The 16,038-nt window shown below is 46.9% G+C and overlaps 1 protein-coding gene across 3 annotated transcripts in view; it reads left to right on the top strand.

Moving 5' to 3' along the window:
• Positions 1-16,038, top strand: part of LOC138537572 (torsin-1A-interacting protein 1-like) — a 731,597-nt gene that overhangs the window by 493,445 nt on the left and 222,114 nt on the right. For all 3 annotated transcript variants that reach the window (XM_069641458.1, XM_069641460.1, XM_069641461.1), the window contains exon 8: positions 3,552-3,611. In XM_069641458.1, the coding sequence (XP_069497559.1) occupies positions 3,552-3,611 (60 nt within the window). The remainder of the gene's footprint in view (positions 1-3,551; positions 3,612-16,038) is intronic.

Genomic DNA, 16,038 nt, shown 5'->3' with positions numbered 1-16,038 from the left:
CTGTTTTAAGCTGTGTACGGTTTTGTTAAATCCCATGCTGAACTTAGTTCTTTTGCCATCATTTCCATCATTTTAATCAAAACGTCACAAGGCGAAAGGCAATCTATTTGAAGTCTTTTTTTTTTCTTTTCAGAATAATTCATTTGTTTCCATATATTTAGCAACTTTTTATATCTCTAATGATGCTTTTTATTAAGAAAGATGGTGTTCAGGTTTGGTATTCACCAAAAGGGCCATCAAGACATTTATCCTTCCTAAATATCTAACTTTTTTTGCTCATGTTCGTCAATATACTTGAATCGGAATATTGAAATTCTTCATTATTATACCGATCAATTTTCTATCTGAATTTATTATCCGATTATTTGAGGAAGACCAATATTTTAGTTTAATCGATATTAATCTGACGTTGCATGTCATCTGAATAGTTGTAAATGGCATTTAAGTTGTTTGAAGACCCATTTTAGTGGAATCCATAACTACATCATCTTCATAAGTTAGATGGGACACGTGTATCTTGCCCAATTTAGGGAGCGCCTTCCTAACCACCTTTATGGCGGTGCTCAGCTCAGCAGTATAAATGTTAAATAGCAAGGGTGCCAATATGCGTCCCTGTTTTAAACCTCATCCTGTTTTATGGGCACAGTATAAACTCCACTTCCCAAATGAATTGCTGCTTTTATTAATACATTTAAAAATAATACACTAAGCAAGGTTGCCATTCCTTTTCTAAATCCCGTCCCTAACCTCGATGGATTTCCTTTTTTCTTTTTTTTTGCCCATTTATTTAAAGGTCATCTTTTAATTGATAAGTTGTGGAATTTATGTAAAATTGGAGCTGGCAATTATTTGCTCAAGAAACTGACCAGCAACACACTTAAACAGCCTTATCATTTTGTCCAGACCAATACAGATCAGTCTGCATTTGCCTACACTTTGCTGGGCAGGGTACCTTGCCAATATCACCCCTTGCAAGGGGGAAAGAACTATCCACATACCAGTCAACATTCTAAGTGTCTTGCACAGAAAAAAAAGCACACTCTCAATGTGTACAATGCAGTAGCCCCTTCCCCTTGAGTGACAAAGCACCAGGTGTAGTGGGGCTGTAAATCACTCCACTTTCTTTGTGGGGCGGGAAGGGATCTTTACACATTGTTGTTGGTGCCTTCAATTGCTAAGTCTTGCCTTTCCTTGCCCAGCTGCCACATCTTTCATATGCTCTGCTTGATGCTCCCGGTCAGACATTGGTAAGGAAGATCACTATTTTCTCAAGTTATAAGCAATCATTTATTCGCTCTTCAGAAATTGGGAAATTATTATACACAATGTTTTGTGATGAACACAGGGTTTGAAATTGGGGGGGGGAGCTGGGAGCTATTTAGCTCCTGGTTTTGGTGCAGATGAGTCTGGGTTACTTGACCTCAACAGCTACCAGGAGATACTTTTTGGATTCCTAGGCCAACTGATTCCGAACAAGCACACCCATGTGGATTTAACTCTTGCGTTTGGGATAATCTATAATTAAGCATTAGGAGACATCTGTTCAACATTTAAAACCTAGGAGGTCAATAATGCACAAAGGAATATGTGTGCATCTTATGCGGCAGTTAGATCTGCAGAACTCTTTGTACTAGCTCCTGGTCCGAAGAGAAAATGGGGTGGGAGGCACTTGCTTTGAACTAGATTCAGGATTAGTTTTTTTTAACTCATTAAATTGATTAAGGAACAGGTCTGGTAATTTCAGGTGCAATAGGCTAGAAACCTCAAGGCCACTGGAGACTAAGTAAAATGGCACAAAACGAAACCGACTGTTGCCAAACGGTGGGCTTGGAATGCACTCTTTGGAGTATGTATAGTCTCAAACACATTTGTGGTCTTCGTTCTGGAGACACCAAACAAGAGTAGTCCCAGAACGGACTAATACAGTAGGTATATTTTAACAGTTTAAGCAAATCCGATTGTAAAATAAATTTAAATGATCAAGAATCATTCGAGAAAATCACGTTCAATAATATTTCAGTGACTTAATACTTCTAAAGTAAATGCATATCCTCAGGATTTATGAAAAAGAATCCTTTTATATGGTCGGGGCAAACCAGTAAACCAGTAATAGTACATATCAAACACTTTAGCAAATATATTATCAGTGTTCATTGTATCATTTTCTTTAAAGTAAATCAACACACAAATAGCATATATCAAATGTTAGGTAATGACTTCACACAAGTCAGTGCAGTGGCATCTAGCCACTAAGTCCCAAATATGTCCAAAATGCTCCTTTTAGGTTGTAGAATTGCCAACGCCTTTCAGAATCTTCAGGGCTGGGGAGCTATTTGTTCCTAAGTGGTCAAATGTATTCTGCTTGTAGACACCTAAGGGGTTACAAGTAAAGCGATTCAGTATGAGCTAATCATGTGAGTAGTCAATATAATTGTACATAAGTATCATTTAGTGGTCCTGACCTCAAAATTCCAATTGATGTCAGTGTGGTAGGGTCCTACCTGTCAGGAAAAGTATCTCTGTTTTAGTCTCAATCTCATAATTGTATTAGTATGACTCTACCATGTTGATAAAGATAAGCGTAAGACTCGCCCAGCTGTGGTGGTAGCGATAGCAACAGCCGAGTAATGTCGAAAGTACGGTAATGGAAGTACTGTTTTCTGGTAAGGAAAAGAGAAGGTAAAGATATATTGATCTTATGTTCATTCATCAAACAACAAATACTCCACTCACAACTACACGGTAGGTGGGGGTAAAAGAATAAGTACATTAATCTGAGTGTACTAGGAAAAGAGTCAAAAATAGTCAATAGTCTCCTTTTCATGTGGGAGATCTATCTGAATTGGCTTGATAGCAGTCGGTTGACGCTTGTATAAATAAGTGCGTATGTCCGTGTATCTAGTTAAAAAGTAATCAGACAAAAACTACTCATTCCATGTTGCGTATAACGCTGCAACTGTGTGCAGCTCAGTTGGATTATATGCGGGGCTTCCGGAAGGTGACTTGGATACTGCGCAGGCATCGAGGTAAAGTAGGTATTAATGTCAGCCACATTACTTATGTATAGAGGCGTCCAAAGACCTAGTTACAAGTTATAGATGTTCATATGTTCAAAGATCAGATTACATTGCAGAAAGAGTGTGCGCGGACGGGTAATACCCGTTGCGAATTAGCGTGAGCCACTGATGTCATTTGGTGCTTGCATGTGCCCGATTCCTATCAGAGGCGTGGGTTACATTCTCGCTCGCATTACTCGCGGGCATGATCTGAAGAACCTTGGGGCTGCCACGGTAGACCAATAACTAATTGATATACCTGTCCACTGCCACAGGAACCTCATAAAGCACGCCTAGTAAATTTGTCTCAACCTTTCCTCCTTTGGACCTTTGCATGTGTAATAGCTATGCATTTTCATTGTAGCAATCGTGCTATCTGTTCTTTTCACAGTGCAAAATCTGAAAGCATGTGCTTTCCTCTAGGCAAAGTTGTGGACTAGACGTTTCTGGTTATATCATATAACACATTTCCAACCCTTCCATTTCAATTTTCAGGAGGCTTGTCAAGAATTGACCGCGAAAGGCCATTGACCTTCAACAACAAAGGTTGGCAAGGTAGGAAGTAATTCTGTATTTTACAATCTACTTTGTCCGCATAACTGTCCAATTCTGTTACACTACAGAACAGTCTTCTGGGCTTTATATGGGGCAAGTGCAGTTCTCTCCCTTTCTCTCTTCCCCCTCCTTTCTTCCCCCATGCTTAATGTAGACTTGCCATGCATGTTCCTTTATGTTGCATGATATTTGTATAATACCTAATTGACATAGTTTCTAAGCACTTATGAATGGGCGGGAGCACTACTGACTTTAGTATGAACATTGTAAGTGATTTCAATCCGGCACTTTACCTAAGTCGACGCCTAGCGTGTAATGCACAACTGAAATCCTTATTTATTTTGTGTCTAAAAGTTTTTATTCTGAACGATGTACCACTCATATCCCGCCCCTCTTTGAACCCCCCTGGTCACACTGAACCAAGAATCAGGCCGGTTTGCAAAGTTAAAATATTTATTTAGGGTTCACAATATCGTCACACTATGTTCAATGGGTAAGCAATAATCCTACGTCCCGTCCCCTTTCCTCCATACTTATGGGACATCTCTCCGTCCTGTGGGACGGGACCGGAGGACTTTGTAAAAAGCATCCACATTTTTTCAAAAAATGTGTCCTTCCTCTTTCTTGCGCGGGGCCCGGCACACGGCCGTAACCCTGCGCATCCCCCATCAGTCCTTTTCTCCGCTCGATCGTGGCCGGACGTGATTGCATCCTCGGAAGTTTTTCTTTCCTTTTTTCCTCTTTGGCTCTCGCTAGCGTTCGTTTACTGGTCTGTCTGTCGTTCAAGCTAGATTTTCCTGATTGTTCGTGTCACCGTCGCTTCGCGAGGGCGGATCCCCATCCTCTTTGTTTAGAGTGTTGGGACTCCTGTTTTTACTGTCACTCCCTTTCGGTCCGGGCACTTCAACGTCGGTTGGAGCGGTGGGAGGAGGTGTTCCGACGAACTCCTCCTTCACATTTTCAGGCGTTCATCGACGAGAAGAAGAAACGCCTGGTAAGTTCTTTACTTTTCAGAGCCCCCCGGCCGAGGGATACCTTTCCGGGTTCCTCTCGGGCCGGGAGGGACGTTGATCGCTCTGTCACCAGGGTTCGCCCTGAGGTGCCCTTCGGGCCTAATAATTCTACCAGAGTTTTCTCTGAGGGTCACTGTAAGGGGCCTGTGAATACCGGAGTACGCTCCGAGGCCCATCCTGTGCGGGCTGTTTGTAGACCCAGTTCTACTGAGTCGTGGGGTACCGGAGCTCGCTCTGAGGCCTCTGTCGACTCAAAGGTAAGACCGGGGTCCGCCCCGAGGCATTGGCTGGGCTGGTTACCGAATGGATGTTGAGGCCCGCACAGATAAGGCTTTTACCGGGCCTGGGTCCGAGGTACCACGTTCAGAGGCTAAAGCTACCAACAGGTCTGAGAGGCCGGTAAAGGCTTTGTCAGTGAAAGCTGTTGCTCACCGTTCCTGCTCTTGTGGTAACACCAGACCTGTTGAGGGGGCAAAGAAGCAAAGTTCTTCTTTTACCGGCACTGCCGAGGTCCTTCCTTCGAAGGCTCGGTTGGCGGTTGGTAGGTCACAAAAACATTACAGGCCTCATAGTACCGGCTCTGCCGAGGTTCGTTATGTTAAGGCTAAGATTAAGACCCCTGGTCCATCGATGGGGACCCCTGCTTCACTAACTCACGTGCCGCAGTTCCCCTCAGATGAGGACAAAATGGCGCCCGTTCCCGGCACAACCGCGGTGGCCATTTTAGGTGCTTCCCCTACAACTACGCCATCAGCCTCTGGTGTAGGGCTTGGTCCCTTGGGTGAACCTAAGGTCCCTTGTGCGCATCCTTACCGGCCGGTTTATGATTGGAACGCCCGGATGCCTCTTCCGCACAATGTTTTGTTGCCCGCGGTGGCGGCACCTTTGATTTATGTGGATACGCCGGTGGAAGGGCCGGTGTGGCACCCTTCCCCCGCTACGTCCTTGGATTTGTCCACCTCATGAGAGGCCTCAGGTTTTCGGTAAATTTCAAGCGCTTATCTGCACCGACCCCATGAGGGAATATTTCAAAGGGCTTTTCAGGGAGATATGTCAACCTACGCCTTCGGCTCCACCCGTTCCTCCGGTGGTTCCGCCGGGGCCTCCCTTGCTCGTGGTGCCTCTCACGGCTCTTCTGCCTTTGCCTCCATTGTCCCCAGTGGACAGGGCAGTGCCTGACACGGCTCAGCAGCATCCTGACCTGTCAGATGATCCTCAAGGCGATTAGGACAACGAGGACCTTCCCCACTCTAGCAGATCTTTTCATGACCGGGTACTGGACATGAGTTTCTTGGATGTTCCGGTGCCCGAGACACCCGCTCTGCAGGAGGGCGTGCTTTCTGGGGCGTTCACCCTGTTTCCCTTGGAGCGTACCGGCCTGTTGCTGCAGAAGGATGTTCTGGCAGAGGTCCGAAGAGTCTGGGGAAAAGCCACACTCGGGACTTTTTGTCAATAGGATTGACGCGAGGTACAGGCTACATTCTTCGGAAGAGGTGGCCCTGTCGTCTTGTCCACCTCCCTCCTCCACAGTGGTGGCTGCGGCCACTTTGCAATCCAGACCTGCAGCATCCTCTTCCACGACAGCTCCTCAGGTCCTGGGTAAGGAGGACAAGCTCCTTGACTCCCTAGGGAGGAAAATCTTGCCAACTCTGCCTTGCATCTCAGGCAGGCCAATGCTGAGTTGATATTAGCGGGGGCTAATATGCGGATGTGGAAAGGTCTGTCGGAGTTTGAGGAGCACATCCCAGTCGAGAAGTTGGAAGACTTCAAGGGTGGCCTATCCGATGCCAGGGTCTTGGCCCAGGATCTCCTGGAGGCTGCGGCTCATCACGTAGACACCTCGGCTCGGGGCCTTATGCTGGGGGTTGATGCCTCACGGCAGGCGTGGCTGCATGCCACTAAATTTTCAAAAGTGCAGGACAAGGTGCTTGACCTTCCGTTCGATGGGAAGGAGCGCTTTCATTCTACAACAGATGTAGAGCTCACCAAGACGAAGGATAGCACTAAGACAGCTAAGTCATTGTCTGTCCTGGTTAAGGCTCCTTTCAAAACCCAGAGAACGTTGTCACAAAGTCGACACTCCTCTGGCTTTAGGGGCTTCCTCGACAGCAAATCTCGCAGAGTGGATACCCCTGTGGGGAGTAACCACCGTAGGCAACAACAGATGCGGTTTTTCTCCCGCTCTTCAGCTGCCTCCTCAGGTTCAGGTGGCACCACCACCGATAAACCTACTAAATGAAGGTTTTCCGTGCTCGCACGAGACCCTGGTGGGAGGACGCATTGCGTCTCATTGGGAGGCGTGGCAGATCATCACAGAAGACAGATGGGTCTTGTCAGTCGCTCGAGCGGGCTTCCGCTTACCTCTACCCCCTACACCACCCTGCAAGCCTCCTTTTCAGCTGTCGGGCTCGCCCTCCCTCAAAGCCGAGGTTCAGAAACTTCTGGACCTCAGAGCTGTGGAACCTGTTCCCCTTGGGCTGTTTACGGTCCCCAAACCCAACCAGGCTGGCCTGCACACCATCCTAGACCTTTCCCAGTTCAATCTTTTCCTACCCCAAGAGAAATTCAAGATGATTACGCCCAGCCAGATACGCTCCTCCTTGCAGACGGGCGACTGGGTCAGCGTTGTGGATTTTCAGGACGCGTACATGCATATCCTGATTTGGAACCCACACAGGAGATATCTCCGCTTCTCTTTGGGAGAGGAGCACATCCAGTTTCGAGTGCTTCCGTTTGGCCTCAGCTCGGCGCTGCGTGTCTTTACGAAGATGTCGGTGATTGCGGCCTATCTTGGTCTCCAGGGTATCCATGTGTATCTGTATTTGGATGACTGGCTCTTACGCAGCCCTTGTCCGCTAGCAGCAGCGGTCAATCTCCAGTCTCTCCTTCAGCTCCTGTTCCATCTTGGGCTGTCGGTGAACTGGCGTAAATCTTCCATGACGGTCTTGCAGGACCTGATTTTCCCTGGGTTTTCGGTGGAACACAATCGACTGTAGAGTGTACCTGACCAGGGACAGAATGGCGGATCTGTTAGCCACGTGTCAGATGTTTGCGCAGTCGGAGTGCATGTCGGCCTGGTGGTTCCAGAGGCTTCTGGGCCTCATGGCCTTGTGCGTGCTGGCGCTTCCTCTTGCTCGTCTCAAGATGAGACGGACCCAGATGGCTCTTCGGAGTTCCTGGCGTCAGGCTGTGGACCCGGATTCCAAGCGGATAATGATTCCGGATTCCATGAGAGTGGACCTGGACTGGTGGTCATCTCTCAGCAACCTGTCGGCGGGTGCAGGGTTTCAGGACCCAGCCCCCACGGTGACGATCACAACGGACTGCTCCCTTCTGGGGTGGGGTGCGACGTTGGATCTTTTTCAGGTCTCGGACCTCTGGTCGCCTCAGGACAAGCTCCTGCACATAAATCATTTGGAGCTTCTGGCGATCTTTCTGGCGCTCAAGGCGTTCAGACCGCTCATTGCCAACAAGGTGGTCCGCATACGCACGGACAATGTGGTGTCAATGTATTACATCAACAAGCAAGGGGGAACGAAGTCCCTCTCCCCACCCCCTCGTGGACCTGTCTATCCAGATATGGGAGTGGGCCGTGCTTCGTGGTGTCTGGCTGCTTGCAGTACACATCCCGGGCCAGCTGAATGTCGCAGCGGATTCCCTCAGCCGGCAGACAGTGGTCAGCTACGAGTGGGAGTTGAAGGCGGAGGTCCTCTCATGGATTTTCTCGTGTTGGGGCACACCGGAGGTGGACCTCTTTGTTATGGCGGTAAGCAAGAAGCTTCCTCAATATGCCTCCAGAGAGGGGCTGGGAGCCTCTTCTCTGGGGGACGCTCTCGAGATTCCATGGCACAACATGAGAGCTTACACCTTCCCGCCTCTGCCTCTAGTTCACCGGGCAATTTGGAAGTTGAAGAATTCAGTGAACTGTTCCCTTCTACTCATAGCCCCGTGGTGGCCGGCCAGGTTTTGGTTCTCAGAGCTTCAACACCTGTCGGTGTATCCGCCGATCAGGTCACCAGTATCTCCTGATCTTCTTCACCAAGGGGAACAGCAGCTGTGGCACCCCTCCCCTCAATTGCTCAGTATGGCGGCATGGTCCTGAGTTCAAGTCTTTAGAGCATCTGAATTTGTCTATGGATAACATGCGTATTATCCAGGCAGCCAGGAAACCCTTGACCAGATCTCGGTACAAGATAAATGGCTCAGGTTCTGTCATTGGTGTTTGGTGAGGAAGTTGGATCCAGGGGTGGGCACGGATGACACGGTGCTGTCCTTTGTGTCCTCCCTAGCCGAGTCAGGGGTTCATGTTCTGTCATGCAGGACTTATCTCTCAGCGGTTTCTGCTTATCTTTCTACAGACCAGTGTTCTTATTCCCCGACTAACCCAGTGGTGAAGAGGCATTTTGCTGGCTTGACACGCCTCTACCCTCCGGTTCATAATCCGCACCCGCCGTGGGACCTAAATGTGGTCCTGACAGCGCTATGCCATAAAACCTTTGAACCAATGGCTACTGTGGACCTCAAGTACTTGTCCTCGAAAGTATCCTTTTTGGTCGCTGTTACGTCAGCAAGGAGAGGGCGTGAGCTCCAGGCATTGTCGGGGGCGCATCCTTTCTTGGTCTTTCACAAGGACAAGGTAGTCCTTCGGTCAAACCCGGCCTTTCTGCCGAAGGTTGTAACAGAATTACATCTGAATCAGTCGATTTTCCCTACCGGTCTTTTTTCCCGAACCCTGCCTCTGAGGCTGAGAGGGTTCTACACCTTCTTGATCTCCGAAGAGCTCTTAAATTCTACCTGGACAGGACTTCCGAGCTTAGGAGTTCTTCTCAACTTTTTGTGACCTTCGGTAACCCTCAGGGCAAGCAGGCATCTAAGGCAACTATTTCTCGGTGGATCGTCGCCTGCATCACAGAGTGTTTCACCGTCCAAGGGCTAAAACCTCCTAAGGGTATTCATGCACACCTGGTGCGGGGCAAGGCAGCGGCGGTTGCTTTTCAGAAATATGTCCCCAGGGAGTCCATCGCTAGGGCAGCTACTTGGGCCTCCCCATCTGCTTTCTGTAAGCATTATTGTCTCGACATGAGCTCAAGGGCTGACGCTCAGTTTGGTCAGGCTGTGCTGAAGAACCTGTTTCAGTGAGGGGTATTTCCATCCACCCATAGTTCCTTTAAGGAGTGCCTGGGAATCTCCCATAAGTATGGAGGAAAGGGGACGGGACGTAGGAGTATTACCAGGTTACTCACCGTAGTGACCACCTTACTCCTAGTCCATAGTCCCCTTTCCTCCAGAAGCCTGCCCGCCGTCCCCTCTAATAAGGTTCCTCTGTTATTGCTAATGGGTCTTTGACCTGGCGATAGAAAAGGACTGATGGGCGATCAGAAAGAGAGGACACATTTTGGGAAAAAATGTGGCTGCTTTTTACTAAGTGCTCCGGTCCCGTCCCACAGGACGGAGAGATGTCCCATAAGTATTGAGAGAAACGAAGTGCAAGAAAAGCTCTGACAATTCAACAATACTCCTAACACTACCGGTTCTGAATATAAGCGAGAATGGGTTTAAGACAGGTATTACTATGGACAGTACATATGCTAGTGACGCAGTCCTATCTATGGATACTCCCTATCTGGGTGTCCATCGGAACCTTAGGGATTCTGGTTCTGGGACAGACTGCTGGGCACACCGAATTGGACTGGATCTGCAATGGTTCTGGTCACAGCTCGGCACAGGACTGGATCAGGTCTGCAATGGTTCTCTGGTGACAGCACAACTGGATGGGATCATTTGGTTCTGGTAAGGATTCTTTTAGCAGGAAAGCAGTTACAGCACAGCCCAGCTGTTTCTTTTGTTCCCCTTAGATATTGTGGGATTCTTTCTGGTTCTTGAAATTCAAGGCCTATTTGAAAATGGTTCAGCTAATGGAATGGGCCTTTCTACTTGCCAAGTTTCTGGAGTCAGGAGCAAGGATAGTAGATGGTTCTCTCGCAGGGTGCTCCGCCAGGATCAGGATAGTGGGTGAATCTGTGTGTCCTTTCGAAGTCCTCCGCTGTCTTTTTATGCATATGATAAAGGGGGGGGGGTGTGCTGGTTTATCCTAAGCGCCCCTTAGGCCGGCGGTTGGCTAGAGTCTCCTCGCTCCCTTGATTGGAGGAGAAAACAGGGTGTCACATGGTGATGTGGGTCTGAGTCAGAGAATCCTCCCCTTGTTCCTTTGAACATAAAATCTACTTTTGGTACAATACATATTTGCATGTGTACAATCTTTCGAACAACAACCTATACAACAACAACCTATATAGATCATATTTTGTGTAGCAGATATTCCTCCAACCCTCGTCGCTGTAGGATCTTGTCTGCTTTTGACAGAATTGTGCTCTTTCTGGCCGGAACACAATATCTAGTTTATCTGAAAATGTGTACAAATGTGTGCATTGCATATGGGCATAAGAGTATGAAGTTTTGTGCTTTTGGCATAAATACATTTGGTGTAAACCATATTTTCCGCTACTACTTCCCAGAACATCTCAGTTCTGGCATCTCTTAAACCGTGCATCCAGAAATCACATTAACAAATCTGACACATTTTTCACAATTCTACACAGTAATTTATCAGTCTTTTTAAAAATGTACTTTTGCCTTCGTTAAACAGCAAATGGTAGTTTGTCCCCGCCTCCTTCTCCTACTTGCAGCTCAGAAGCAATCTCCGCCCCCTTCCTTCTGGGGGAGGCCGTTTGACTCTTCACACTCTGCATATCCTTTCAGCCAGAGGAAGTCCATTGTCCTCTTCCCCTGCAGCCCACGATCTCCTCCCCCGATCTAATCATCAGAGGTGTGATTTCCTGGTGGAGTGGAGCAGAAGGGAGGTGCCCGCCCTTTGTGGGGGGAAGCTGTTGAACTGGTTTGAGCCTTAGTTTAAATGTCATTCTATTACATTTTTTTACTTGGTTTAAAACAAACTTGCAATTTGCAAACAAGCAGCTCGAACACTTATTCCAGCTTCTAAACCACGGGATCTGAATAGTTACAACCTAAGTTACTCTTAATAACAGGTCACTTCGTTTTCAGACATTAGATTTCAGTGTTCAAGTTTAAATCTTATGATGCAAGCGACTGACAGCTGTCACACAGGTGGTCGCTGGTACTGCGCACAGATTTTGACAGATTTCACAGGCAGGCACATTTTTGCTGTGAATGTTTTGATGACAGATTCTGCTTTTGATTACATTGTATGTTCATAATGATTTCTTGAATGAAGTGACTTGTAACACCCAGCAAGAATATTGGATGTTTTATAGTGTTTTGGACCGGCATTCTGTATTTTCAGCAACCAAGAAAAAGGATTTAAAGGCAATATTCTGGATTTCTTTCCATAAAGCACTGCTTTTCATCCGTGCTCCATTTTTACTTGTTGGGCAGCCCAGTGACATGTTTCAGGAGTGCACTCTGTTCCACCACTGACAACATGCATAGTAGATTTGGCAGGCATCTTTTTGTGTTGTAAAGCGCGATTTCCATAGGTTTTGGCGCGCATAGGGGTTTTGCGACAATGTTGATAATTCTGGCACCATCTGCACAACATACATAATACATCCCACAACATACATGATAAACAGTACTTTGGGGCCAAAGGAAGGGTTTGGAGGGTTGGTATGTAGGGGTGGAAGGAAGCTGGGGCGATGGAGAGATTGAAGGGACGAGTGTGAGGTAAGCAACATGGAGGGGGAAAGAGGGGAGGAGGTGAGGGAATTGAAGAGATGGGAGGGTGCTTTGGGGGAGTTAGAGTTGAGGGGGTTGGAGGCAGGAGTGAGATTGGATGAAAGAAGGGGCTGGTTGGTGATGGAAGTGGGGTTTAAAGGAAGAGGAGATTGGTGAATGGTGGGGAGGGGTTTGAAGGAGGTGGTGGGGATAGTTTAAGAGAGTTTGAAAGCAGTGGGAGGAATTAGAGTGTGAGGGGTTCAAGGGCAGGGAGAAGAGGGGTTGAAGGGGGAGAAGATGCCTGACCCGGTGCCTTCTCTCGCTTCTGCTTTTTCTCCCTACTTGGCTGCTCCATTGGAAATGCTGCCCATCACAATCAATGCCAAGCCAACTCACTTCAAAACTCGGCTTAAACATCACTTGCTTGCTTTAGAGGGAGTTCCCCTGCCATCTCCCCCATCCTCCCAACCTAACCCCACCACCTGGTAGTGATGCTTGATGTAATTTTATGTATACAGTACTCCTTAGTTAGAAGCACTTCCTTCCTTGGGTTAATCTTACCTCAGTAAGTCACATATTTCTTATATTTTTTGTATTCACCCACATAATCTGCCTCACTCATCATTTGTTCTCATATTTGTGCTATTGTACAGACACCCATCAGGGGAATGCCTCTGCCATTTGTAAATGTCATTGTAATTCCTTTCTGATCGAAACTGACATTCCTGTTCTTCAAGTAAATACAAGAATACAAATATGCACATGCTTGCTGTGGGATTGCTAGGACCTCAATGTTGAAAGCAAAGTGCAAGGTATTTTAGGGCAGTCCCGCTGTCACAGATAACTGTTCCTGCTTGAGATGAGTGTTCTGCATGTTTGACAAAAATGGTAATGGAATGGACTGAGTGGGAGCAGTAGATGAGAATGAAAGGAATAACAAGAAGGGTAGTGTTTCAAGAGATTGAGAGTTTTGAATCTTCTGTGACTAAAACTGTTTAGGTACCATCCACAGCAAGGCTTGATTATCGAGACCAGTATTCTGCAGCTGATGCATGCAATTCAAAATGCTGGAACGTTGATTCTACTTGGTGAAATCTTGAATTCACACAAACTGATACAAACATACAATGCTCAGCATATGGAGCTGCAATAAGGTTTTGGCTACCTTCTGTATTACCACATTTAAATCAAGTCGTGTGTGTCTGTCTGTCTCTGGGTCTCTCTGGGTCTCGGTCTGGGTCTCGGTCTGGGTCTCGGTCTGGGTCTCGGTCTCTATCTGTCTCAGAGGCAGAGATGTTGGAGAGTAATACAGCCTGTCAAACCACCTGTTTCGACAAAGCAAGTGTCAGTTAAAAAATGGGAGGAACTATTTGAAGGTTCCAAAATCAACAGTCTGTGGTATGAGCTGTATAACTGGGCACTGTTATGCTCGTTTTTAGGCCAGCAAGAAATGGCGCAACGTATATTTGTACATAACGTATCACCCTGTAGGAGATTGTACAATTAGAACAAGGCATAATATGTTTTATAATACAGCTTCGGAGAATCTAAAAGCATTTACCGGAGTGCTGATAAGCCTTTGGCTTGGCCACATCAGACCAACAGGTTAAGGCCCTTTCTCGCTTGTTGAGCAATTGAGGGTATCTGGTAATAATGTCCCCTTAATGTTCCCGAAAAAGCCATTGGCGACATTATATAGGGTGACATGTATGGGGATGGGTTGCAGAGATGTCCCTTGCTCCCCTTGTAAAAGAAAAATAATAAATGTGAGGGGTTGCGGGGCTGTCCCCCCGCATGTTCAATGTAGTAATGTCTCCAAAAACAGCGAGACATTTTTGCGGGGACATTACATGGAACCCAATTGAGACCCTCCAGATCTCCACTAAGGTTCTCAAGGACGGCCTATCGGTCCCATGATTTCAAGGCAATGAAGCCTTAATAAATAAAGCCCCATAACATGTACTGAAGGAGCACACAGTGCTGGGAATGGAGGGCATATCTCCTTGCTCAATCTCAGTATACTGGTCTTCAGTCCAGCCGTCATGGCTGGCCAGAGGATTCAATGTGCCATCTTCCACAGAGAGCCCAACAACTGATTCTACCCATCTCTGGAGATTCCTTAAGTTGCAAGGAGTGAGGAAGGGCGTAGCTAATCTCCTCTGTCCCTTAGCAGAGACCCCTCCACAAACTAATTGGTGCAGTACCGGTTTGGTCCTGAGACCATCACATTTGGAACTGTACATGAACATCCAACATTTGCGCCATCAGTACAAATGGAAACCAGTGTGATGGACTGGTTTGGTAGTCATTCCCTTTTCACTTAAAACAGCCATCACACCACTGTAGCTGGATTGCCACATTTCCAAACATACATTTAAAGAGTCCTTTTGTCAGCTTTCATCAGAAATAAATGTTGACTCTTGCGCTGCCCCCGAACTCTGCTCAAGTTTTCCAGACCATGCAGGTGCATTATTCCGGGTGCATCGCCCCATAGGGAATTGTCCAACTAAACGTTTCATGCATATATTCCATGTTCTGGAGAACACCAGGACCAAGAAAGAACCATGCACCTTAGTCCCGATACCTCAGAAATACCCCCACTGTTCTAATGGACACATGGACTAAACGGCTGTGAGCTTCCAACCGCCAATGACCAAAATATCTGTCAGTCATTGAAGCCAGAGTCCTGCCATCTGGAAGACCAGAGCATCGCCCATTGAATACACTCTGGGGATGCTTGATCTTGAATCGAGCCCTGCGTTTAGAGGGGCGTACAGAGGGATTAACCAATATATTTTAAGGCCAAGGAATAAACGGGACATCCACACTCCAGTTGCTGTGAGAACATCCAGAAGCATACAGTCAGGAATCACCCAGGTGCCAGTGTGCAGATTGCTGTATGCTGGACCATGGCCCCCTCCAATACCCACGCCGGCAAGCAACGACTCTTGAGAGCCAGTGCTGGAAAGTGGGGAAAAGTGAAGAACTGAAGAAAGACCAGACCACAGAACCTTAACGCTTCAGGGGAAATGCCATGATGCCACCATGCATGACTCTTGCATGCTCAAGGTTTCAAAATGAGGATGATAAGCAAACCTGAGCCTTCACTAAACATGTAAAAGAGAGTGTATACCATAAATGAGGGCTTTGAAGGGAGAATGGCATGATGGCACTCTAATACAGTGTATTTCATACCTGGGTATAAGGATCGTGTGCGAGTGACCTATCGACGACTGCATGGTCCAAAATTGCCTGGAGGTATTTAGGTCAAGCTTAGCTTGACACCAACAGCTACAAGTAGGAGCATGCTTTTCACAAGCCATGCAGTGCCATACTAACAACCTATGAGACAATATCTCTGCGTGTTTGAGCATGAGCCTAAAGGAACAGCTACACAACATTTAAATCATAATAGGTCATATATAAAAGACAATAGGTTATAGTTTGTCATGTGGATGTTAGATTTGCAACTTGCTATGTACTATCCCCAGACGTAGCTTCTCATTATTGAGAAATGCTGGATAGTCGGGACCTGTGCTTAGCTCCTGCTCAACAAATACTTATTTTGATTGCTGCACCATATAATGTGCTTCTTTTTGGGGTACTCCACAAACGCTCCACCTGTAAACTGCTTCACTCAAGAATTTCTTACTTTCTGCTGTGCCTGCTGAAAAGACTAAATTGGTCATACAGAAAGCACTTTGAAAGCAAATTGGCCATTG

This window comes from Ambystoma mexicanum, chromosome 1q (assembly GCF_040938575.1).
Source record: "Ambystoma mexicanum isolate Mex_15411 chromosome 1q, UKY_AmexF1_1, whole genome shotgun sequence".
Lineage (NCBI taxonomy): Eukaryota > Metazoa > Chordata > Amphibia > Caudata > Ambystomatidae > Ambystoma > Ambystoma mexicanum.
This window is presented reverse-complemented; position numbering and strand designations above follow the sequence as displayed.